Genomic DNA, 25,659 nt, shown 5'->3' with positions numbered 1-25,659 from the left:
GGTCATGATCGCAGGGTCCTGGGATTGAGCCCCAAGTCGGGCTCCCTGCTCAGTGGGGAGTCTGCTTCTCCCTCTGCCCCTCCCCCCCATGCTCTCTCCCTCCAATAAATAAATAAAATCTTTAAAATGTTCTATGTTTAACTTTTTATTATGGAAAATTTCAAACATACATGAATAATGAGCCTGGTACAACGAACCCAATTTTAATAATTATTAACATTCTGCCATTTTAATTTTATCTACTCTCTCTCCCCGACCCATTGAGGGGGAGGTATTGTTAAAGCATATGGCAGACACAATTTCATTTCACCTGTAAATACTTCAGTGTGTGTTTTAAGAAGTAAAACTTTTCAGCAACTTAATCACAATACCATGAACATATCCAACAAACAGCATTTCCTTATCATCACTGATCACCCCATCCATGTATAATTTTCTCCAATTGCTCAAAAAATGGTGTTCCACAGTTGGTTTGTTCAAATCAAGACCCATCCAAGATAAATTGTGTCTAGTGGCAATGTCTCTGGTTTCTTTTCACTGTAACAGTTTCCCTCTTTTTAATTTTCTTTTTTTTAATGCCGTGCATTTGTGAAGGAAGAGTAAGGTTTTCTCCAGAATTGCCCACATTCTATATCAGGTTATGTATCCTCAGTGTTATTGAAGATGCTCGTCTTTCTCTCCTTTTTTCCCTTTGAGCTGGTAACAAGATCCAGAGGCTTGATTAGATTCAGATTTGACTGTCCCATCATAATGACACAGGCCTTTTAATTAACTAATTTAACAATACCTCTGTATACTCTTCCTACATAATTTTGAAGCTGATTTCATTCCATTCATTCATACTGCATTCCTAAGTACTTCAGAATGTTTTTCTACAAGGTAAGGACTTTCAACCAAAAAAACACATAGCCACATTACTATTGGCCACAAAATAATTTCTTAGTGTAATCAGATATCTAGTGTTCATAATTTTGTGTAGTTTTTGCCCAAATTGGAACCGAAATAAGTCCCAGATGTTGCAGTTGGTTGGTATGTCTCCTAGATCTCTTGTAATCCGTGGGTGACTCCGCAGTTTTCTTCTTTTCCTTGTCATTTGTTACAGTTACATAGGTCATCGGGATTTTGCGGATTACATTCCCAGAGTGACATGTCACATGTTATTGCCTCCGCATTTTCTGTAAATTGGTAAAGTCAGAGACCAGATCAGATTCGATTTGTTTGTTTTTGTAAGGATACCTTATAGATGTGTGTACTTCCTTAGAAGAGAGCACGTACTGTCTGTCTGTCTTTTTTGATGTTTAGTAGTCACCGATATCTTTACTTCTATCCGTTATTTCATAGGCAGTGGAAAATCGTATTTCTTCAAAAAGTGCTTGACTCCTTCTTTGTATTTACTGGTTTCCAAAATAACGAATTGCTTCCCCGGAATTGCTTCCCCGACTTCCGTGATGTTGCCAGAGAGGCCTTTTCCCTTAGTGTCCTTTTTTTTCCTTTTTTTTTTTTAAAGATTTTATTTATTTATGTGATTATTTATGTGACAGAGACAGCCAGCGAGAGAGGGAACACAGCAGGGGAGTGGGAGAGGGAGAAGCAGGCTCCCAGTGGAGGAGCCCGATGTGGGGCTCGATCCGGGAACAGCAGGATCACGCCCTGAGCCGGAGCTAAGGCAGACGCTTTAACGACTGCGCCACCCAGGCGCCCCGGCTCCTCGGGTTTTTAACCGCCTTCCTCGTGGAAACACCAACTTGCTGAGAAGGACAAGGGAGGAGAGGAGCAGGAAGAAAGGGAACTCCGGAGAGGGGAAGAGGCTGCCAGTGGCCTCAAAGACCTTACAACTAGCCTTAGTCCTCTCCACATGGGGTCTCAGACAAGTGCAGTCGAGCTCGTGCCCTTAAAGACCATTGAGGGGCCGCTGGGTGGCTCAGTCCCCTCGACTCTGGTCGTGGGATCTGTCCGGGCTCTCTGCTCAGCGGGGAGCTTGCTTCTCCCTCTCCTTCTGCCTGCCACTCCCCCCGCTTGCTCTCTCTCTCTGTCAGATAAATAAATAAATAAATAAATAATCTTAAAAAAAAAGACCATTGAATTTAGGTGAGAGGAACAAACATCTGTGAATCAAATGTACCAACATGTATGGGGCAGGATATGCATGGAAAATGCAGAGCAGAAACCGGAGAGTTTAGAGGAGGGAAAAATAAGATCTCTGTGGGGGAGAAAGGAAGCCTGCTCTGGCCCCATCCTGCTGCGCTCTGCCCGCCTCCCAGGCAGGGATGGAGCCCTGGATCCTAGCTTGTGGTTTGAACCTAGGAACTGGAGAAAGGGGGGCGAGGGGTGGAGTTGGGTGGGTGGTACCCCAGTCCCTTGTACCTTCCTGGGTCTTCTTTCCGGCTGGGGGTGCCCGCGGTTGCAGAGCCGGTTATAGCTGGATTGGGGGGGCAGGAGGAGCAGAGTGGGGAACAGCCAGTGGGCAGCTGGGATCTTGGGTTACTTCTTATGCTGTTGGGGAAAAAACCCTTGCTTTCCAGGGTCCGATTTGATTACAGCAGCCTGGCTGTCTCGTCACCACTGACTGTAGGCCCACTTGAGGCAGGGACTTTCTGACACCCAACACTGTCACTGGACCTCTGCACACATTAGGAGGCAGCTTGGCAGGCCCTGGTGACAGGGTCACCCCGATCTGCCCCTTCCGGCGTTTGACCTCTCTATCATCCTGTGCCCTGTGCCCCCACTCTCCCAGAAACTGCTGAGCACTTTACGGTCCCCAGGTAATGTTAGGTAATGTTCTCTCCTCCTTTTCATCAAATAGTATTTGTCTGCCTTCCCATATGCGGAGCTTCTGTTAGCCCTGGGGCTGTGCTGACAAAAGACCGGCGGCCGCTCCAGTGGGGCTGCAAGGAGGCGCACTGGGCGCTGCCCGCTGGCTGCCGGGGGCCCTAGGTCCGGGAAGGGGGAGGCAGCGGGCTCCAGGGACAGCAGCCCGGACTCACAGACCACCCCACAGGCTGGCCTCCTGCCAGTGACATGGAGACAGCATGGGGGGCAGGGCAGACACTGTTACCGTCTCTCACTGGTGACAGAACCGAGGCCAACGGGGAGGATGTGACGCGTCCGTCCGAGGGCTCATGCATTCAGGCCGATGTCCGTTCTACCACTGACTGCACGAGGTGGGGGTGAGTCTACAAGGAGCCTCTGCGTTAACCCCGAAGCGTTTCTGCAAATCTAACGGAATTCCAAAATAAAAAGGTCATTATTCTATTTTTTAAGGTGAGACCCGTCTTCTCACCTTCCATCGCACAAGCCAGTCGACTCATCAACCGTTCCTGTTCACAGACTACCCGAGAGGCAGAAGTGCACGGTGCACGCCGCGAAGGGGGGGCGTCTGAAGATGCGTGGGGTGCGGTCCTTGCTCTCGGGTGCTCAGATTTCCCCAGGGGAAAACAAGACAGGTTTGGCGAAAAGTTACTTCTAACCGTGCAGGCAGGCTGACAAGTACCAACCCTACGGAGGAGCGTGCAGGAGAGGCAGGGAAGCAGCACCAGGACAAAGATTATTTCCTTCTATGAAACAAGTTCAACATGGTTTCAACCCTGTGAGCACTTGGAATACAGGAGCATTTCAATCAACCGTACATACATTTTTCTCGGTCTTCATGCGCTAGTCATAAAACCACGGAGTCTTATTGATTCTGCATCATAAATGTGCCTCACGCCGATGACCTCATTGCTCACCTCACTGCCACTGTCCCGTGGCTTCTCTGCGGGACCGATCTATGAGCCACGCCATCGCCCTTTCTCCACCCACTCGCTGCCCTGAGGGCCCTGCTCGCAGCCTGAGTCCCCCCAGCGCGCTGAACTCACTGCCCCACACTTGAGGGGTAGCAGCCTCAGGTGACTCACCTGCACGTGGCCGGGAAGCTCCTTCACAGGCGTAGGGGCTCCATCTCTTTATGCGCTTCACAGCCTCCCCAGCCTCTCAGACCGCAAACCTGATCCATCATCTGCTTCCACAATGAATTTTATGTGTCAACTTGCCGGGGCTGTGGGATGCCCAGATGCTCGGTCAAACATTATTCTGGGTGTGTTTGTGAGGGTGTTTTTGGATGATATTAACATTTAAATTTGAAGACCGAGTAAAGCAAATGTGGGTGGGCCCTGTCCAATCAGTTGAAGGCCTGAACAGAACAAAAAAACTGACCTTCCTCTGAGCAAGACAGAATTCCTTCTTCCTGATTGCCTTTAAATCGAGACATCAACATTTTCCTGCCTGTGGACCCAAACTAAACCATCGGCTTTCCCTGGGCCTCGAGCCTGCTGGCCTTCGGACTGTAGCTACACCTCGGTCCGCCTGGTTCTCAGGCCCTCAGACTTGAACCGAACTACCCACCGGCTCTCTCGGGTCTCCAGCTCACCAAGTCTTCACCTGCCCATCTTGGGACTTGTCAGTGTCCACAGTCGTGGGAGCCAATTCCTTGTAACAAGCCTTTCTCCCAGGTGCGTTCTATTGGTTGTGTTTCTCTGGAGAAACCTGACTAATACGAGGAGGTCTTACTACCACCCGACAAATCAGCATCTCCTAGATGCCAGAGCCGGAAATCAAACAGCCCCCACTCAGTTTATAGGTGACAACACAGAAGCCCCAGAATGAAGGTTCTTCCCGCTGCCCATTTTACCAACCACGTTCGCTTCTTAGCTGACGTTTGGAATCCCCTTAACTGGAGACCATAATTAGAAATAAGACTTAAGATGCAAATGTCCCTGGGAAGATAAGGTACTGACATGAATTCATAAGAGAATATAAGCGACTTGAAATGTTTTCTGAAGAGCAATTGTTGAAGGGGTCGGACAAGGGTACAGGGTAAGAAGACAGACAGAGTTCCTACTCTCTTGGAGGTCCTTGACTGAAGTGAACTACGCAGAGCTGGCATGGTTTGGTCCTTGAAAGTGAAAGGAAGAGGCACTGAGGACAAGGGGAGACAGGGGACAGGAAGGACGGGGCAGGACCACAGGCCTCACTCCTTATTACTCTGTTGCAGGCCGGCTCAGAGCAGCACCAGCCCTGCTACGCTGGGAAGCTGAGACTGCACGCATCTGGGGGCTTGCATGCACGGAGCTGGCCCCATCCTTAATTCAGTGAGCTCACAGAAAACTTCTGAAAATATGGGTTTCTAGCAGGAGCGCTCACATCTTTTTAAAGAGAACATTTTTAGCGCATGCCGTCTGCCTTCCTAGTTACATGGGGATGTGTTGTGGGTAGAGTGGGTGGCAGGGTGTTTGGAGCAGCGAGGGAATCAGTAGCCTATTTTCAAACCTTAGGTGCAATGTTTTTGCTTTTCTGCTCCTATGATGCTTCTGATCGATTCTCTCTTTGGGTCAAGAGCTTGAAAGAGAAAGCCCGGTTCCGCACGGTACCGTGACTGCCCCTCCTATCCAGAGCAAGGGCCACAGGCGAGATGCTGAAGCTGCTTGAAATCCCATCACGTGCGGGAGGGGGGGTGGAGGAAGATGTGTCCAGCTTGGCCGAGGAGAGACCCCTCAGGAGGCCGGAGAGCCATCTTCAGCTCCCGGCTCCCAGAAGGGCTGATCTGGGGAGGCCGGAGTGGGGTTGTACGTGTTCTCCAGAGAGCAGGGCTGGGGAAGGCTCTGGGAGTACAGACTCTGACTGTCAGAGGGGAACCGGGCTGCTGTGGGAGGTCGGGGTTCTTTGCACTGGAAGCCGGGGAACGAGGACCAGACCAGTGTTCGGGGCAGGTCGCGGAGGAGACTCACGCACAAGGCAAGGTTGAGCTACTCTACTTTTAAGCACCTCCCACCCTGAGATTCTCTGATAGGACGCTGTAGAGAATGGTCAGTTGCCGCAAAGGGCATGGGCGGGAAGTATGACCATTCACCCAACTGAACATGTTGGTCTGTGGTGTATAAAGCACTCTACTTGGTAAGGGAAACTCAGGTCCCCATCCCAAGGACACAAATGGCTATAAGAGAAAACAGAATGTTATAGAGGCTAAAAATGGGTGTACGCTTTTCTTCCTCTTCTGTTCCATACAGAACTAGGGTAAGGTGGCAGAGTTTGGCTAGAACCTAGGAGATTGTTTTAAGACAGCTAAGAAGAATGCTGCAGCAGGAGGGAGATGGTCAGTAGGAAACAGAAAGAGGGGACCAGATGAAGAAGGTGTTGGGGGTGACTGGCCCGATGTTGTGCAGGGAAAGGGACTCTCTCGCCTGTGGCAGGTGAGGCCTGAAATGCAGCGGGCACATCTAGTTATCATGTGCTATGGTCCAAATGTTGGCACCCCTCCCTCCCCAATTCATATGTTGAAATCTTAATCTTAATCCCTAAGTATTAGGAAGTGGGGCCTTTGGAAGGTGCTTAGGTCATGAGGCTAGAACCTTCCAGAATGGAATTAGTGCCCTGGTAAAGGTGACCCTACAGAGTTTCCTCTCCCCTTCCACCACGTGAGGACACAGAGAGAGGGCTGTCAGCTATGATCCAAGAAGGAGGCTCTCATCAGAATTCAACCATCCTGGTGCCTTGCCCTTGGGCTTCCCAGCCTTCAGAACCGTGAGAAATAGATTTCTGTGGTTTATAAGCTACGCAGTCTGTGGTACACTGTTACAGCAGCCTGAATAGACTGAGATATCACCGAACATTTGCCCCCCCCACCACTCTGCCCAGACACCATTCTCCCCAATTAGCATGATGGTCATGGTTTGGCTTTTCATATTAATTTCTCTACAGGAAAGGTGTGTGACAAAGGACCCCTATCACAGCACTTCTCTCAGTGTTATAATTGTTTCCTTGACAGTCTATTACCCTAGACTGAAGTTTCTCGTATCCCTGCCTCTCAGCACAGTGCCTGGAATGTAGCAGGAACTCATGAAATATTTGTTGAGTGAATGAGCCTGGAAGGAACACTCACATCTCCCTGGGATGAAAGTGGTCAGGAGAAGCAGGGGAGAAGTGACATTGGAGATCTTAGAGTCCTTCATTCAATATTCAGTAGGTCCCTGTTATGTGCCGGGCACAAGGCTAGGAGACACAGGGTGTGCAAAGATGACTGACACGGTGTTTGCTTTCGAGGAACTCCATGGAATGGAGGGGATGTTACAGGCCGAGAGAGCGACAGAAACAAAAGGTTGGAGTCCTGGTGGTGCTGGATGTGTCTGAGGGGTCAAAGCTTATGAGGCTGGAGCTCAGGCTGAAAAGGGGCTAGACGGGAAAAGGCCACTAATCAAAACAGGGGACACCGAGACAGGGTGACGTGGCCTTTAAACCTTGCCCTTCACAGGTCTTTCAGGTTAGAGTTTGGACTTTTTCGTGGAAGCAGAAGAGAAATTAGTCGTTGGGCACTCTGAAACAGAGGAGTGACACACTCGAGCATGTGTGTCAGAAAGTTTGCTTATGGCGATGTGGGGGTGGGCTGGCATGCGCGGATCCTGGGAAAGAAAGTAGAAGACCATTGCATCAGTCCTGGCAAGAGACAGTGAGCCTTGGGGACAGCCGTGAAGAGGGGATGGGTGTGAGATATTCTAGAGATTAGACACAACAGGTCATGGTGACCCCTTGTGTTTGGAGAGTGAGGAGGAAGGAATTGTTAGGGATGATTGAGGTGTCTGGCTGGTGCCTTCACCTGGAAGCAGGAAGGAGGACTTGGTTCAGGTGGCCGGTGTGGGTACTGAGTTCAGGTTGTATATTCTGAGATGGAGGGTTCTGAGGACATCCAGGAGGAGAAATCCTGTAGGAAATTGGAGACAGGGATCCAGAGGTCAGGGGAGAATTGAGGGTCAGAAAGAAAGGTTTGGGGTCTAACATTTGGGTAGTGAACAAAGCCGTGGAGAGAATGAGGCCCCTCACGGGGAGTGTACCGAGGGACCATCACCCAGAGCCAGAGGCCTGGGGCAAGTCCAGAACCCATTCTTCAGAGCTGGCGGAACAGAAAGCCCGAAAGAGACCAAAACTGGTCAGAGAGACAGAGGGAAACTCACAGAAGACAAGGGAGGCCAGCGCTTCGGGGAAGGTACCAGGAAGGGACATCTAAGCCTGCTTTGGAGACCTGGGGATATTTACCTAAAACGGAGAGGTCTAAGCTGGGCTCAAGGAGGACTAGGGGTGGTGGGTGGGACAAGGCCGGGAAGAGCCACTGGTGGGGACAGCAGGCACATTCAGGAGACTGGAGAGTGAGTGGCAGCTGAGAAGGGAGGCAGCAAATAGAAACCATTATTTTTTGAAGTTTGATCCTGAAGGAAAGGAAAGAATAGGCTGATGGTGGAAGGGGAGTTTTCTTAGGATGGGTGGGACCAAACTTGTTGACTGGCGGGATGGAGAAGTGAGAGGGTGAGAGGGTAAGGACCTGAGAGAGGCAAGGGGATGGAGCGGGAGGATGCGGGGGGTGGGGTTGGGGAAGTTTTGGGCACCCCGCACCTCCCACCTCCCGTCTGCGTCTCTGAGCTGGGTGCCCCCCTTGGCCTCACTGGTCCAGTTGCTCCATGAGCACTAACTGGGCAGCTCCTGGCAAAGGGACGGCAGCCACGGGCACTGGGCTGTGAGGGTGACTGAGACCGAGGCTCTCCTCTCAAGGACTCAGTCTGAAGGGTGGAACAGACAGAGAAGGTGAGCGCGGGGAGCACCGCAGGCAGGGGCAGCACTGGCCGTGATGGAGACGATGGAGGTCACCAGCCCTAGAGCAGGTGACATCTGAGCTGAGCCTAAAGTCTGCCCTAAAGTCTGTGTGGGGCCGGCGAACCGGAAGAGCAACCCGAACAGAATGTTTCCCTAGGAATCCCCTCCTGCTTCTTCCAAGGCCTGGCCCGCTCCTGTGGTGCTGGGCTGAGAACGGGAGGCTCCTCTCCCTCTCCTCCTTCCCCCCAGCACAGTCCTCGCCCCTAACTAACACCCCTCCTGTGTCCGGGTGGGTTTTAGCCCCTGGTCTTTTAGGAAACTTCTAAAGAGAATTAGTCATCTCCTTGGCTCCTTAAGTATCCAGGGTAGAGCATTAGCACATGGCTACTGCTTAAATATTATCTCTATCTCTGTCTCTATCTCTATCTATCTATATCTGTATCTATCTATCTATCTTATAAAGCATTAATTCTTTTTTGTGCTTTCTCAAGCACAAAACCTGAGATCAAGAGTCACATGCTCTACCGACTGAGCCAGCCAGGCGCTCCCCAAAATATATTTTTTGCTCTGAAGTTTTCTCAGGCCTGAGGACCACTATCACTGTTAGTAAATTCTCAAGGGGGCCACTGGCAGGGTTAAGGCGCAGAGGTAAGGGAGGGAAAGGCAAAGTAGGCCAAGAAAGAAAGGTCAGGCTGAGGGAGACAGCTGGGGGGGGGTCAGGGGGGGCAAGAGAACAAGGGTGAAGGGTATACACAGTGGGGAGGGAGACAATTCCAAACAAAATCTAACCAGAGCTCTCTTTGCCATGAAACCTTGCCTTTGGATTCTCTTCCATTCTGGGAGAACCCCCTCTTCTCCCTCCACTTCAGGGCTCTCCCTTTGGAAGCTGATTTCTAGACATATTCAGTTACATGCATCATGGCTGCATTTTCTGAGCAGCAGGAGAAGCTGAGAGAAAGAAGTGGGGAAAAAGCCCTACAGTTACCCCATTTTACGGGGTGAGCCTAGACAGAATTTAAATTTCCTTCCCTTGAGCGTCTGAAGGAGGGAAGCTGCTGGCTGTGTCACACTTCTGAGCTGGGTATGCGGCTTGCCAGCTACGCGTCCTTTGGCATGGCAAAACTAATTCTGTTTCGCAGCTGGGTAAACAAAGTAAGACAGAAAAAAGCTGGCGGCACACATTTTTGAATTAGCACCAAATGTTTCAAACTCCACCTCTTTCAGGAAATGTTCCTGAATGCAGTGGGAGGTGGTAATTTCCCTCCCTCTCCCTCCTCACCACAACACTGCCAGGCTCCAAGAGCTGCGCTTACCCCTACCTTTGTCAGTCTGACTGTTCCTTCCCCATCATCTCTGGATCCTTGGCTGAATTTCTTGTCTATGTCAATAGGATCATAAGAGATAATGCGAGAGAACCGTAAAACTGATGGTCTCCGAGGGCGTCAGTGTTGCGGGTCCACGACTGAAAATTCCTGAAAAAAAAAAAAAAAAGAAAAAGAACAAAGCCTTCTGGTGGTGGTTCCTGAATTAACATTTTTGTTGTTCCTGAATTAATTTTAAGTGGAAAAAAAATTCCAGCCAGTTATCATAAAATTTACAAGAGAGGAAACAAAACTTCTGGCTTCAAATTCAGAGAGTTGAATACAACGAGTTTAGTCAAACCACCCAGAATCTTACATGCCTACCCACAAGGTAGATTGTCAATCAAGTTACATCTTTTCCAAAGGGCAGTTAGGAAAGAAGTGATCAGTTCTGTCCTCTTTCTCTAATACATATTCCGCAGCAATTTTCATAACCCAGAAAAAATACATGTATCAAAGAACAATTCGGCTCGGGTTATGATCTCAGGGTTGCACGATTGAGACCCACGTCAGGCTCTGTGCTAGGTGTGGAGTCTGCTTGAAGATTCCCTCTCTCCTCTCCCTTTACCTCCCTCCCTCCCTCCCTCTATAAATAAATACATAAATAAATACATAAATAAAATAAAATCTTTTCAAAAAGATATTAGTGGAGGAGGAAAGAAGTTGACTGGGTGTAGAGTCCAATGAAGCAGAGTATACGAAGCCATTTCTGAGGTGTGTTTGGGACGGGTCATGAAATGTGTTAGATCCGTACTATGCCCCAGGCAGGGAGCTGCGATAAAGTCATGTCTTGTCATGTCCTCTCTGGGAAAACAGGGTGTTGTGTGAAGATTACAGTTAGCGCTGAAAGATGTTTCCATGAGCTTTCCTCATAGTCTAGAGGCCACGAGTACCTTGTTCAAAGGCTTTTTCATGGGTTTTCTCTGGACCTTGAATACCCTCTGATTATAGGTCTTATTGTTGGGAATAAAACTTCTTTGCCCAGAATAATAGTCTTGGTGTAAAGATCATTTCTAACCATCACGCCACTGGTTGTCTTTGGTGAATTTTAGGGCCTTGATCAGTAGTGGGGTTAGCAAATGCTGCCAGATTCAATATCCAGTTAGCCTGCATTTTAACTTCAAAGTTAACTTTTCCTTTGGCCTTTTAAGCCCCACGAACGTAATAACTATAGGGTCACTGAACAAGAACTCAAAGCCTACTTTGATCAACTGTCTTTTTCTTTGCCTCCATCCACTACAGACTACAAGTGAAAGGTATGAATAGCTTTTATTTTTAAAGATATTGAAAGTGAGGCCCAGAAGGGATAAGTCATAAAGATTTTCTCAGGAGGATCAAGCTTGGAGTTTAGGGAGATTGCAAGGCGAGAACTCAGAAATCCCCAAGTTTTATTCTTCATGACACACACGCCACAGCTTGCTTCACATCTGTCCCTATCTGGAGCGGCCGATGCTTTTTCTAACTTAAGGCTCTCTTCTTTACTCCATGTGCTGCAAGACATTGTCTGGAAGACAGGGCAGGCAATCGGATGGTTCCGTGCTTGCTCAGAGTCCATGAAATATTTCTTAAGGAAAAAGGGACCTTAACTTGGGGGTAATGACGAGGCAGAGAAATAGGGGAGAGGGAAGGGGAACTTGCTTGGAGAATAAATAATCATAACGAGATGTTACTGGGATAGGAAATGTCATTAAATTAGGGGAATACGGGTGGCAGCGCTGGAGTAACTAAAATGGTTGAAAAACACAACTGAGGGCAGGGCAGGCAGAGAAACATGTATGAAACCACTTAAATAAAATCTGCAAACTTTGAGATAACCCTGAGCAGCCAAGGCTACAACTAGAAATCTATTGAGTGGGAAAGTGACCAAACAAGATAACAAAAAAGCAACATAACCACCATGGAGTTTGCAAAAACAACCATCTGTCGTGTGAGGAACCGTGGAGAGAGATTCTGTATTTATAGAATCTTGAGTGGGAAAACCGGGCACATTAATCAACTTTTTCCCCCAGTTCACCAATCCGAAATCTGACTTTTCTAGTTTCTCTGCTGTCAACATGTACTGTTAAAAAAAAAAAAAGTCAATTTAAAAACAGACTTGCTATGACTAATTTAAGAACTCCCAAAGTAGGCTCTTTTCCAAAAATATACTGCAATCGACAAGACTGTCAACTCTGTCTAAAGGAATTGTGATACCACCGCAGACCCTGAGGCTGAATCAGAGGTTTCCTGCTAGTTTGGGCAGAGCAGGGTAGTCCGTTGAAGAGTTCCACAACCCTTAACTGTTCTTGGTCTAAGGCTTAAAATGAAATCTTTCTATAAACAAATGTTTCCAAAGGTGTCGCTTACACAGCCTACCTTAATAATACTTATTTTTTCCTCCCGGTTTCTAAAATGGAAACTGTTGCGAGGAAACATTTTATATCAGAGGCCAAGAGTGCTAGTGTTTTTCAGTTATTGCACGTTTCCTTTTAATGAAAATGTTTACATCCTCTGGTAAAATTATTTTTAAAAAGGTAACATCTTTGGTAGTGTTGCTTTTACAGGAACACCTCTGGGTTATAATTACTCTTAGGGTGGAGGAGGTTGGTAATAAAATGAAGTGTTAATTCTCTTCCAAAACTCTACCAGGGATAATAGGATCACACTTTATTCAGTGAGTTCAATTAATTTTACCTTGAATTCAATTGTGGGGGTGAGGTGGAGGCAAAAATAAATGACATCACCATTTAATGGTGTCTACTATATGCCAGGAAACGCACTAAGCACATTACAGTCTTTATTTCATTCAATCTTTTTAGCAATGCTGCACATTATCATCTTCATTTTACACGAGGAACTGAGGTTCAGAGAGGTTAAGCAACTCTCTGCAGGTCTTACAGATAGTAAATGGCCATGCAAAGTTAACTCATGCTGGCCTTCTGGTTTCTTGTTAAATAGAATATGCAATCTATTTCTTCGGGGTTTGTTCAGCAATCCAGCTTACTGACTGTGCATCCCTTCTGCTGCTAAATTACTCAAGTAGTCTTTAGTACCAAGTGTGATTGGTTCCTTAAGAATTCTATTTAACAAGAACCTATGTGCTAGAAACTCTGCTAGGTGACTTGTGCACCTGATCTGCTTTAATCATCACAATTCTAAGAGAATGGATTCTCTCTGCATTTCATAGACGACGAAAGTTTTGGGAAGTTAAGAAAGTTACTAAGGTCTCCAAGATAGTGAGGGGTAAAGCCAAGACTGGATTCCAGATCTGACTCCATTTGTCAGTCCGCGGGCCAGTGAGCCACAGTGCTGTTAATATTCATGGAGGGGGGGTGTTCCTTGTGTTACTAACTCCTCCGTCCACTCAGCTGGGGAAAAGGCAGGACGAGTGGCCCAGGAGAGAGAAGCCCTCACGCTTCAGCTTCGCAACAACAGAGGTGGTCCCCTGGACCGCCGCCCGGCGAGCGCCCCCCTCTCTCTCGGACCCGGGAGAGGCGGAGAGGCCCCCAGCTGTCCGGAGTCCTCCCCCGCAGATGGCAGCTTTGGTGCTGCGGACTCGGTCGGACGCTTCAGCAAGCCGTTAGCAGCCACTCAGTAGTCCGGCGGAGAGCGGCGAGTGCGGAACTCCAGGGGGCAGCCGCACTGCGCCCCAGCTCGCCCCCGGGACCCCCGAAACCCAGGCTTAGAGCGGCCGCCGCTCACGACCCCGCACCAACAGCGGCTCCGCCCTTCCCGCCCCCGGAACTGACGCGTGGAGGCAACGGCGTCTGGGAGGGGCCCCGACGTAGCCGGGGGGTTTGAGAGTGGCGGCGGCCACGGAGCGACTGGCAGGCTGGGCCCCGTGGAGGAACGCCCGGAGCGCGCGCCCGGCGGGTAGCGGCCCCACGACCCGCGCCGCCGCCGCCGCCGCCGCCGCGTGCGGGGGCGGAGAGGGCGGGGCGCGAGAAGCCGCGGCGGGCGCGGCGGTGGCGGGCGATGCGGGCGGCTGCGGGCACCCGGCGGGCTCGGGTCGGCCGCCGCCGCCTTCTTTGGCTCCGCCGCGGGGGTCGCAGCGGCTGCCGCGCCGTCCTCGAGCTACCAGCGTGAGGAGGCGGCGGGCAGAGAGAAGCATCGCGCTTGAGGCGGAGACCCAGAGGGAGCCCCGCGCGCGGCCTCGGTGAGCGGTCGGCCCCGCGCGCCCCGTCCACCCCGCGCCCCTTCGGGCTTTCGCGGCCGCCGCCCCCCAGCTGCGGGGAGCGGGGAGCAGGGGCCGGGGCCGGGAGTGGGGGGGCGGGCAGGCTGCACAACAGGAAGTGAGCGTGGCGGCGGGGGCGGGGGCGGGCGCTCCCCTGGGACCCGCCCCCGGCCCGCCCTGCCCTGCCCGCGGCCCCAGCCCCGCCGCGCACAGGTGGGCGGCGGAGCGCCGGGTCCCCCGCTTCGCCCCGCAGGTCCCTGGGGCACAGGGTGGCAGTGGCTCTTTGGCCTGGGGAGGGGGCCGAATTCTGACTCTTTGTGGTGACAGGAAGTTGGAAAATGAAAGTACAGTAATTGAGTGCTTACCAAGGCCGCGTGAGGTTGCGGCTCTTCCCCGGACTTTGATCTGCTCTGGGGCACACGGTCACCGAAGTTTCTTCCTCTCCCCAAGCTCGCTGTTCATCCGGTGTCAAGTTTCATTTCTTTTTCTACTTCTGTCCCGCGAGCCCCCTCCCCCCTTGACTTTCCGCTTAATGTACAGCTGCCGCGAGGCTGGTCGCTTCTTGGTTCCTGGGAGGATCAATTGGAAACATCTTTTGGGGGCGGAATATTAATTAACTGGCCTTGGCAGGAAATAAGGGGTATTGTTGACTGACTGAAGTAGTCAAAAAAATACACAGTTGGCTTTTTCCCAGGCTGTTGCTATTTGAAGTTTAGGGCATTCACATGAAGACTGGTCTCTTCCTCATCCCAACTGTGGATGGTCCTCCCTTCCCCTTGCGGGCTCCCAGCCACTACCCCAGTGCGCGGAGTACTTGGTGCTTTAATATTTAGGACTGTCAGTGGTGTTTTCATTAAAATGTGTGTGATTCCGTTCACCCTCTCCCACCTCCCCGTCAGGAGCTCCCTTCTCTGATTTTCCTTAAGCGTTAAAAGTATGAAAGTGAAATCCATTACAGTCTTATGGAAATATTGTCAAGTTTTACTGCAATAACTATACTTTCAATATTTTCTTAATATAGGGTACTGTACAGTTAAGAGATTTCCTGGTTTTCGTAAACGACGGTGATTTTAATTTAAAACTAATCTTGATACATAATTTGGTTTTGTTTTATTTAAGCAGCGCGCTGAATTTGGAGACCTTTAGTGTTTGGGTCTTAGCTGCTGTTTCTGAAAAATAGTTGGGCTGTGGGTTACCACAGCAACTGGGCTATGTGTATTATAAACATGTTTAGGGTGGAAAAAGTTTCATTTACTAGAGACTTCCTTTCCCTAATAGGTTATTTCAACATGCTTTCTTTCCGTTTACCTCTGGGATTGATCTGTCTTTGAAGTGTTAAGGCAGAATCAGTACTGTTTTCAACATTTAACTCCTCGAGGAGATCACACTCTTTCATCTGCAGCAGTTGAGTATTTCGCTCCTTCCTTATACTCCTGAAAAGCTCTTCTAAAAGTGTAATTTTAGAAAACTTGAATTTTTCCCTGAAGGAAAATAAAGGTTTTTATTGATAAGTAGCTAGAATAAAATTATTTGTATTTTTCGACTTATTTCACCTTTTTAATAACTGTTTTCTGGAAGTTTTTTTCTTTAGTTCTCTTTTATGGCTGAGGAAATAATGAATTTCATATTGCTAGCCCACTTTTAGAAACTGAAATGAAGAGGTTCAACTTGACTGTACACCCAGAGTTCACCAACTTTTCAGAGTATGATCTGATATCAAAATTGAATGAATAAAATATTCCTTTACTCACTGAAGATGTCCATTTTATATGCATATTAGTTTTTTGCAAAAGAACATTCTTTTCCAGTGCTTCATTCCAAAACCACAATGCCCTTTGATTCTAAACAACCTTGTATCCCAGAGGCACTGTAAAGTACTAAAAAAGCATCGGCATTTTCTGCAACAGTTAGGTTCTGCCCCGAAGTATCAGCAGCAGTTCACCAACATTTGACTCAATACATGCGCTCCCCTAATAACCAGAAGGGAAGGTAGAATTTGAAAGGTGAAACCTGAACCCCTATGGGTGCATGTATACTTTGGGGACCCTTCACTTTGCCCAGGATGGCACTTATGTGTTCATTGTGGAGATGGCAATTATAACCTTAGCCATTATAAACCCATGGGGCTCAAGCATTGTCTATATGATAGGTATTAAGACTGGGATTTAGTTTGGGAATTTTTCCAAAAACAAATGGAATTACAGTCACCAAATTTGTAGTCATTTTGAGATTTCAGTTCTCTGACCTTCATCTTTTCCCTTCCCTCCCGCTGTCCCCTCGCTCCCCGTTTCCCTTCCCACTGGTGTATTCTCTCTCCCTCTCTCTCTCTTTCACACACACACACACACACACACACACACACATTCACACCCCGACCCCTATAAGTATTGGGGCGGTGGGCATGGAGCCCAATGCAGAGCTTGAACTCAGGACCCTGAGATCAAGACCTGAGCTGAGATCAAGAGTCTGATGCTTGACTGATAAGCCTCCCAGGAGCCCCCCTAGGCATTCTTGTTATGAAGATGATATCTGGAAATATAGAGACAGTTCTTGGTTAGGCTAAAATTTACTAGGGAGTAGTTTTCACAGGGTTAGACTAAAAAAAAAAAATTTAGACGGGAAATTATGTGATTAAAAAATAACTAGCCATGAGCAGACATCATTAGAAGAAAGGGTCTCTGGTAATTTGAGAGGAATAGCAACCCCCCCCATACTTGATGGATCATAATATAAAATCACTCTTTTTTATTTAAGCTCTATGCTCAACCTGGGGCTTGAACTCACAATCCCAAGATCAAAAGTCACATGTTCCACTGACTGAGCCAGTCAGGTAACCCCTAAACCTACTCTTTTAACTCAGCTTAAGTGAGGCTATGGGAAAGGTTAGTGGGCAGGGTTACTTAGCATTAAAGCAGCACTTCTGTTTGTAGGCTATTATCACTTAGTATCCAGTTGTAATACTTTACAACCTACTGGTGATGTGAATGCAGTTACCCACCTAGGGAGTGGTTCTCCTGATGAACGGAGTTTGTGACTGACTGTGATGAAAGAGACTTGGATTCATGGGCTCAGCTTCTTCATTAACTGTGTGACTGGGGACGTCTCCTGCTTCCTGTTCTTTTTTATTTTCTCATCTCTGCTTTTAGAAGACAGTATCTGTAACCAGCTTCAGAGTGACAACTAAGGATTATTGGAGGACATTTTGAGGGTCTCGGAAAAGTTCTCGAAACCCTGCTGTCTTCCACTACAGTTTCTCATCTCCTGCCTTTTTTGGGAGCAGACATAGTTGACCTTTAAGGATCCCATCCTTTGTGAGTTACACGTTGTTAGAATTAGGCTTCTAAGGCCTACGCTTTTGTAATATTTGTAGTGTTAGTTTTTAACATCTTTATTGAGATAAAATTCATCTACTGAAGTTGTACAGTACAGTGGTTTTAGTATATTCAGAGAGTTGTGAAACCACCACCACAATCATAAGTTTAGAATATTCACATCAACCCAAAAGCAGTCACTCCCCATTCTTCTCTTCACCCAGCCCCTAGCAACCACTGATCTACTTTCTGTGTTGAATACATTTCATATAAATGGAAATACAACATGTGGTCTTTTCTGGCTGACATCTTTCACTTCATGTGATGTTTTAGAGGTTTGTCCATGTTGTAGAATGTACCAGTACTTTAGTCCTTTTTCTGGCTGAATAATATTCCACTGTGTAGTTACACCACATATTGCTTGTCCATTCATCAGTTGATGGGCATTTGGTTGTTTGTACTTTTTGGATATCGATATGGAATAAGGCTGCTGTGAACATTCCTGTACAGGTGTCTGTGTGGACATGTATTTTCACTTCTCTTGGGTATATACCTAGGAGCGGAATTGGTGGGTCATATGGTAACTCTGTTTAGCATTTTGAGGAACTATCACACTGTTTTCCAAAGCAGCTCTACCATTTTACATCCCCACCGGCAATGCCTGAGGGATTCACTTTCTTTACATCATCCTAGCCAACACTTCTTACTGTCTTTTTTTTTTTTTTTAAGATTTTATTTATTTATTTGACAGAGATAGAGACAGCCAGTGAGAGAGGGAATACAAGCAGGGGAGTGGGAGAGGAAGAAGCAGGCTCCCAGAAGAGCATGGAGCCCAACATGGGGCTCGATCCCAGACTGAGCTGAAGGCAGACGCTTAACAACTGAGCCACCCAGGCGCCCCTACTGTCTGTCTTTTTGATCATAGCTATCCTAGTAGGTGTGAAGTGGTATCTTACGTGGTTTTGATTTTCAGTTCCCTAGTAACTAACGTTGAGTATCTTTTCATGAGCTTGTTGTCAGATTGTCTTCTTTGAAGAAATGTCTTTGCAAATCCTTTGCCTATTTTCTGTTTTTTTTTTTAATTATGAGAATTCCTTTTTTTTTTTTTTTTAAGATTTTATTTTTAAGTAATCTCTACACCCATTGTGGGGCTTGAACTCAACAACCCTAAGATCAGGAGTTGCATTCTCCCCTGACTGAGCCAGCCAGATGCCCCTAATTATAAGAATTTTGGGGGAGCCTGGGTGGCTCATTCAGTTGAGTTTCCAACTCCCTTTTTTTTTTTTTAAAGATTATTTATTTATTTGACAGAGAGAGAGACAGCCAGCGAGAGAGGGAACACAAGCAGGGGGAGTGGGAGAGGAAGAAGCAGGCTCCCAGCGGAGGAGCCTGATATGGGGCTCAATCCCAGAACGCCGGGATCACGCCCTGAGCCAAAGGCAGACGCTTAACGACTGTACCACCCAGGCACCCCGAGTTTCCAACTCTTGATTTCAGCCCAGGTCATTTTCTCCGGGTCCTGGGATTGAGCCCCATGTGGGGCTCCATGCTCAGTGGGGAGTCTGCTTGAGAATTTTCTCTTTCCTCTCCCCCTCCCCCAGCTTGCATGCCAGCTCTCTCTCTCTCTCAAATAAATAAATAAATCTATTTTTTAAAAAGATTTCATTTACTTATTTGAGAGTGAGAGGACAAGCAGGGGGAGGAGCAGAGGCAGAGGGAGAAGCAGGCTCCACTGAGCAGGGAGCCCCATGTGGGGCTGGATCCCAAGACCTTGAGATCATGACCGTATCTGAAGGCAGATGCCCAACTGACTGAGCCACCCAGGTGCTCCAAATAAATAAATCTTAAAAAAATAATTCCTTTAGGGACAGCTGGTGGCTCAGTTGATGTTAAGCATCTGCCTTCAGCTCAGTTCATGATCCCAGGGTCTTGGGATCGAGCCCCACGTTGGGCTTCCTGCTCAGCAGGGAGCCTGCTTCTCCCTCTCCCTCTGCCTGCCCCTCCTGTTGCTTGTGCGTGCTCTCTCTGTCAAATAAATAAATAAAATCTTTTAAAAAATTCCTTTATATATTTCTGATGCAAGTCCCTTGTTTGAAAATATTTTCTCCCATTCTGAATATTGCTTCTTACTTGATGGTATTGTTTGCAGCAGAAAAGTTTTAAATTTTGTTGTAGCCCAACTTACCTATTTCTGTAGTATTTTAATGGAATTGATTTAATTTGTTTCCAAGTCCTGTTCTGGTCCATTGAGATCTCATTCCTAGCTAAAGAAAGGAAGGTTTTTCAGTTTTTATGTGTCTATAGTTCAGTTATAGGCTTCTTAGGATGTTCTTTTATATATTTGGCCAGAGTTTCTGCCCTAGGGAATTCTTCCTAATAGATGGGGTATGGTTTTGAAGTTTTATAAGGAAAATAACTTTGTGAGAGCATTTCTTTGCTGCTCCGTTGCCTAAACCAATGGTTATCAACTGGGATGATTTTGTCTCACAGGGGAACTTTTGGCAACGTCTAGAGACATGTTTGATTGTCATGACCAGGCAGGAGGGGTACCGGAATCTAGGGGATCAGAGCAGCTACGGTGCACAGGATAGCCTCCAGGAACAAAGAATTCTCTGGCCCAAAATGTCAGTAGAGCCAAAATTGAGAAACTCTGGCTTAAACAGGGAGATCCTAAAACCCGAGATCTTGAATGATTTTTCATTTCATGTCTTGATAATCAAATAAAGGCCACTAATCAAATAAAGAAGGCTCTATGGGGGCATCTGGCTGGTTCAGTCGGTAGAGCATGTGACGCTTGATCTCAGTATTGTGAGTTCAAGCTGAGCCTCCTTTTAAGAAAAAATTTAAAAAGGAGTAACCCTGTGGGCAGAGTGGTGACAGAACTTGTAAATTAAATCAGGGAGCATTTTCTGAATTTTCAGTGCTGCCAATTTAAATGTAAATTAATTTATGAGAACGGAAACTATTTGGAGAGACATACCCATGGAGCAAAAGTAGATTATTCCCTACATCTTCGGGCCACCATGAGACGCACACGGTACTCCTGGCAAATAAACCAAGTTGCTTGATTTAAATGCTGGTCTCTGAGGCAAACTCAGTAAGAGCGGTACACTCTGGTGACCGGCAACCATCGGACTGCTCCTGTGACTTACGGAACTAACTTCGTCTCCCAGCAAGACTTTCTTAAGCAGTGTGGCTTGCTTAAGAGTTTGGACTCTGGGTCCAGATTGCCTGGATTTAAATGTCAGCTCCACCATTTACTTGCTTGGCCTCAGACAAGTGACTTAACTCTTTTCTGAATCAGTTTTTTCAAAGGTGAAATGAGGCCGCAGCGGCGTCTGTTTTGTAGGATTGCTGTGGGAATGAAATGAAGGCAGAATATGTTCGGAGCGCGGTGCCCGGCATGGGGTGTCCTGGGAGTGTTGGCTGTTAATACTGTTGTGTGTCTTTCAGCTCATTGCTATGGACAGTGCTATCACCCTGTGGCAGTTCCTCCTTCAGCTCCTACAGGAGCCTCAGAACAAGCACATGATCAGCTGGACCTCCAATGATGGGGAGTTCAAGCTTTTGCAGGCAGAAGAGGTGGCTCGGCTCTGGGGGATTCGTAAAAACAAGCCTAATATGAATTACGACAAACTCAGCCGCGCTCTCAGATACTATTACGTGAAGGTAATACACATCCGCCTGAGACAAGAATTGTTCCTCTCTTCTGTTGAGGTTATAAGATACTAATATCCTGGTTTATTTTTAAACCTTTTTAAATGAAGTGTGATTGACTATTAGTTTTGGGTGTACAACGTAATGATTTGATATTTGTGTCCATTGCAAAATGATCACTGTCCTGTTTGATTTCGATCCGCTTTATTTCGTCACTTCAGCAGTTGGGAATTAGGATGAAACATGTAAATGTTCCAGCCCTCTTTCTGCAGGCCCACTTCTCATGCATGTGTTGTTCCTAATTGCAGTTGTCTTTAAAGAAAAAGTGAGTATAGGGTTGGAATAAGGAAAAGAGAATTTGAGATTCTTGAGGATGAAATAAAACATTCTCGTGTATATTGTAATTGAAAAGTTGTCACATATATGCTTGTTTTTTAGGTTTACTTTTTACTTTTTAATTTTATCCAGAGAACACAAACTAAGGCCTTAAAGAATAGCTGTTAATACACAGATTTGATTTCTTAATTAAAATTTATTTTTAAATTTCTTATTATTTTGGATACGTTCTTGGGCTCTGAGGTAAAATGAATGGCTCCAGTGGATAGAATGAGAATGAGAAGCTGAGATCTTAATTTCTTTCACCTTTAAGTGATTGGTCTTATCAGTTTTCCCGAATGGGGGTGTGAGGTAAGAAAGAACTGGAACTTTGGAAGGAAGTAGAAGGCCCAGCAGAAGTAATGTTCTCTTCCTTTGTGCTTACTGAGGATGCGAATGGCTGGTACCTTTGGAATTGTTTGAGACTGGAGTTCAGTGATCTTTGCCTTAATACAGATAATTCGGTTGAGGGTGTTAGGCAATTGAAACCTCTCTTTCATGTAGCATATCATTGCAGTTGTTCCTAACACATTTAAATACGCTCAGCTTATGCTCCGTAGCGCTAGGACCTGGGTTTGGCATGGCTAGATAAGTGTAGGTGATTTTGAAGCTCTTAGAAGTAAACCCCTTGCCAAATAGAGACCTGTATCAGGTCAGCGTCTTCATGGGCTGCGGGAGGTACGTTTACAAGAAAGTATAAGCATGCTTATTTTATTTATCTACAGAATATCATTAAAAAGGTGAATGGTCAGAAGTTTGTGTACAAGTTTGTGTCTTACCCAGAGATTCTGAAAATGGACCCACTGACTGTGGGCAGGACTGAGGGAGACTATGAAGCCGTGAGCTGCGGGGAAGGGGGCAGCAGCTCCAGGGACCCCGAGAACGGGGGCAGAGAGAGGCCCCCGCAGCCTGGGGCCCGGGCCTCCAGCCGCAATGACTACATACACTCCGGCTTGTATTCTTCCTTCACTCTCAACTCTTTGAACTCCTCCAATAAGAAGCTCTTCAAACCCATGAAGATCGAGAGTCCAGCTGAGAAGCTGGCGGAGAAGAAGCTGCCCCAGGAGCCAACACCATCTGTCATCAGATTCGTCACAACACCTTCCAAAAAGCTGCCCGTTGAACCTGTCGCCGCCGCCCCGTCGGCCGGCCCAAGCATTTCTCCGCCTTCAGATGAAACTCTGCAAGCGCTGGAGACTTTGGCTTCCCCCAGACTGCCTTCCCTGGAAGCCCCGGCCTCTGCGGCCAGCGTCGCCCCCGCGTTTGCCGCGCCCCCCATCCCGTCCGCCTCCCCTTCTGGGCAGGAGCCCCCCACCCCCAGGACACCTTCACCGCCGCTGAGTCCTAACCCTGACCTCGACACCGACATCGAGTCAGTGGCCTCGCAGCCCATGGAACTTTCAGAGAACTTGTCACTGGATCCGAAAGACCAGGATTCAGCTTTGCTGGAAAAGGACAAAACAAGTAATTCCTCAAGATCCAAGAAACCCAAAGGATTAGAGCTGGCACCCATCCTCGTGATCACGGGCAGTGACCCGAGTCCACTGGGAATCCTGAGCCCGTCTCTCCCCACGGCTTCTCTTACGCCAGCCCTGTTCTCACAGGTAACCACCTCTTGTTTTCTGGCGCCGCCGATGGTTGCACTGACTCACTTTTAAAACAAATCCCGAATTGATAACCTCCCGTCCTCCTGCGGCTCCTTCGGTCTGTCTGAGAAAGGCGGGCTTTGACCCTGTGAAAGGAATCCAGTTCTGCACCCGATGAGAACTGTGGCCGCACGAGGCTGGAGGAGCGTGGGCTGCACAAGAGCTCATGGGCTCTGCAAGCCAGAAATAGTTGTCCACTTCCTCCTAAAGCAACTATTCTCTCTCCTCTTTTGGGGGGGGGGGCGTCTTATAAAACTCATTGGTATCTTATAAAAAAAAATAGTGATAATGTCAAAAGCTAGAAAACAATAAGTCCTGAGAACCTTAAGAAAACCAACTGGTGGGGGGCGCCTGGGTGGCACAGCGGTTAAAGCGTCTAACTTCGGCTCAGGGCGTGATCCCGGCGTTCCGGGATCGAGCCCCACGTCAGGCTTCTCCTCTATGAGCCTGCTTCTTCCTCTCCCACTCCCCCTGCTTGTGTTCCCTCTCTCGCTGGCTGTCTCTATCTCTGTCAAATAAATAAATAAAATCTTAAAAAAAAAAAAAAAAGAAAACCAACTGGTGGGATGTTAACAAGTTTGTAGTTGCATTAGCTATTTCTTAACTTGCTCACCTATAACATTTATTTATTTATTTAAGAGAGGGAGAGGGGGGTGGGGAGGGAGAGGAAGAGAGAGAATTTTTTTTTTTAAGATTTTATTTTTTTTATTTGAGAGAGAGAGAGAGAGTGAGCATGAGCTGGGAGGGTGGGCAGAGGGAGAGGGAGAAGCAGACTCTGCACTGAGCACAGAGCCCAGCGTGGGGCTCGATCCCAGGGCCCTGAGATCATGACCTGAGCCGAAATCCAGAGTCCGAGGCTTAACCGACTGAGCCACCCAGGCACCTCCCCCGTAACATTTAAATAGATGACTCCCAGACCTCCCATTACTAAGGAGAACTGTGTTTGTGACTTCAGTTACCCGTTATTTCTCTGCACTTGACCAGGTTGGTTTCTCTATTTGGGAAAGACCCTACAAAACACAGGTTAAAAAATACTTCGCCCTTTATCTTTCTTAGGTTGTAAAAATAATTTCTGAGCTTTTCCTCATAATAAAATTTCAGACATACTTAGCAGAGAAGAGGACACTACTTGAGTTCAGGGTTGGGGTGCCTGGGTGGCTCAGTTGGTTAAGCGTCTGCCTTCAGCTCAAGTCATGATCCTGGAGTCCTGGGATTGAGCCCCGCATGGGGCTCTGTGCTCAGCACGGAGTCTGCTGCTCCCTCTCCCTCAGCCCCTAACTTTCCCCACTCGTGTGCACGTTCTCACTGTTTCTGTCTCTCAAATAAATAAATTAAAAAAAAATATTTGGGTTCAGGGCTATTGGTGTAGTATTATAAGGTGGAAACATACTCCTGATGAGTCACTTAGTGACCGTTTTTGTTTTGCGTATTGCAGACGCCCATCTTACTGACGCCGAGCCCCTTGCTCTCCAGCATCCACTTCTGGAGTACTCTGAGCCCGGTCGCTCCCCTGAGTCCAGCCAGACTGCAAGGTGCTAACACACTCTTCCAGGTAAGGCACCTACCAGCCTGTCTCTTGCAGCTGGGGTCTGCCACATGAAGAAAAAGGCCAAAGGCAGTGTCTTCACTCCTCAGTCTCATCATCGTAAAACTTCTGTTTAATAAATGTGCTTTCTGAGGCTTAATTTGCCAGGCAGCAAACAACTGACGGATATTCACAGCCGTGCTTCCCTTTCATTCTTGACTGTTAGACACACTTCAGTTAGACCAAGAATTGTTCAGTACTGTAGTAGATTTTGAACCCACCCAATTTCTTTGTCATTTTAAATGCTAGAAATCCTTTTTTTGTGTTTTTTTTTCTTTTTGGAAAAAAGGAAAATAGGCGTGTGTGAAAATTTGTGGGAAAATCTGCACATATATCTCCTCTTTTACCTGAGGATTTTTTAAAAAGAGAAAACTTTTGAGAATGTTCTATCAGATACTCCTGTTTCTCGCTCATTTAGAATTGAGACTTATCAACATTTAAAATATATATTTTATTTTATTTATTTTTTTAAAGATTTTATTTATTTATTTGACAGATAGAGACAGCCAGCGAGAGAGGGAACACAAGCAGGGGGAGTGGGAAAGGCAGAAGCAGGCTCACAGTGGAGGAGCCCGATGTGGGGCTCGATCCCAGAACGCCGGTATCACGCCCTGAGCTGAAGGCAGACGCTTAACCGCTGTGCCACCCAGGCGCCCCTAAAATATATATTTTAAAAAATGGATATTGTATTATCCCTTAACTGAGATCATAGGAAAGGTCTCAGAGCTTTTAACCATTATTTTTCCCCAAGCGTCTAGACTTTATAACTTATAGAGTTACTTTGGTTGATTCATTCACTTACTTAGGGGTGACTCACTGGGAGATTTTCTTGTATTTTGCAATTTAACTTTTCATTTGTTTTTTTGAAAATGAACTGGGAAGGACAAAAGAAAATTAAGTCCTTCTATGTTTGTTTGTTTGTTTGCAAAAAGTTCTAAATTATTGAATAGAAAGAGTG

The 25,659-nt window shown here is 47.3% G+C and overlaps 1 protein-coding gene and 1 long non-coding RNA gene across 6 annotated transcripts in view; one reads left to right on the top strand and one right to left on the bottom strand.

Annotated features, from left to right (window-relative positions):
• Nucleotides 1-139: 139 nt before the first annotated feature.
• LOC103670994 lies at nucleotides 140-15,411 on the bottom strand. 4 transcript variants are annotated; one of them, XR_570710.2, is made up of 8 exons: nucleotides 14,493-15,411; nucleotides 9,933-10,085; nucleotides 7,625-7,729; nucleotides 3,894-4,033; nucleotides 3,281-3,495; nucleotides 3,056-3,173; nucleotides 2,365-2,493; nucleotides 140-1,175 (listed from the first exon to the last, which is right to left on the bottom strand). It is a non-coding gene; the product is annotated as an uncharacterized LOC103670994 (long non-coding RNA). The 4 variants fall into 4 exon arrangements; XR_570705.2 differs by lacking the exon at nucleotides 3,281-3,495 and having other exon boundaries at nucleotides 3,056-3,216; XR_570708.2 differs by lacking the exons at nucleotides 140-1,175; nucleotides 3,281-3,495 and adding an exon at nucleotides 1,598-1,748 and having other exon boundaries at nucleotides 3,056-3,216.
• ELK4 (ETS transcription factor ELK4) overlaps nucleotides 13,969-25,659 on the top strand; it is a 20,313-nt gene continuing 8,622 nt past the window's right edge. Inside the window, exons 1-4 of one of the 2 annotated variants that reach the window (XM_040636516.1) lie at nucleotides 13,969-14,109; nucleotides 20,892-21,107; nucleotides 22,196-23,074; nucleotides 24,552-24,668. In XM_040636516.1, the coding sequence (XP_040492450.1) occupies nucleotides 20,901-21,107; nucleotides 22,196-23,074; nucleotides 24,552-24,668 (1,203 nt within the window). In that variant the 5' untranslated portion in view covers nucleotides 13,969-14,109; nucleotides 20,892-20,900. Of the gene's footprint in view, nucleotides 14,110-15,450; nucleotides 15,532-20,891; nucleotides 21,108-22,195; nucleotides 23,075-24,551; nucleotides 24,669-25,659 lie in introns of those variants that run through there. The other variant, XM_040636517.1, reaches the window with a different exon arrangement.

This window comes from Ursus maritimus, unplaced genomic scaffold (assembly GCF_017311325.1).
Source record: "Ursus maritimus isolate PB19 unplaced genomic scaffold, ASM1731132v1 scaffold_2, whole genome shotgun sequence".
Classification (NCBI taxonomy): domain Eukaryota; kingdom Metazoa; phylum Chordata; class Mammalia; order Carnivora; family Ursidae; genus Ursus; species Ursus maritimus.
This window is presented reverse-complemented; position numbering and strand designations above follow the sequence as displayed.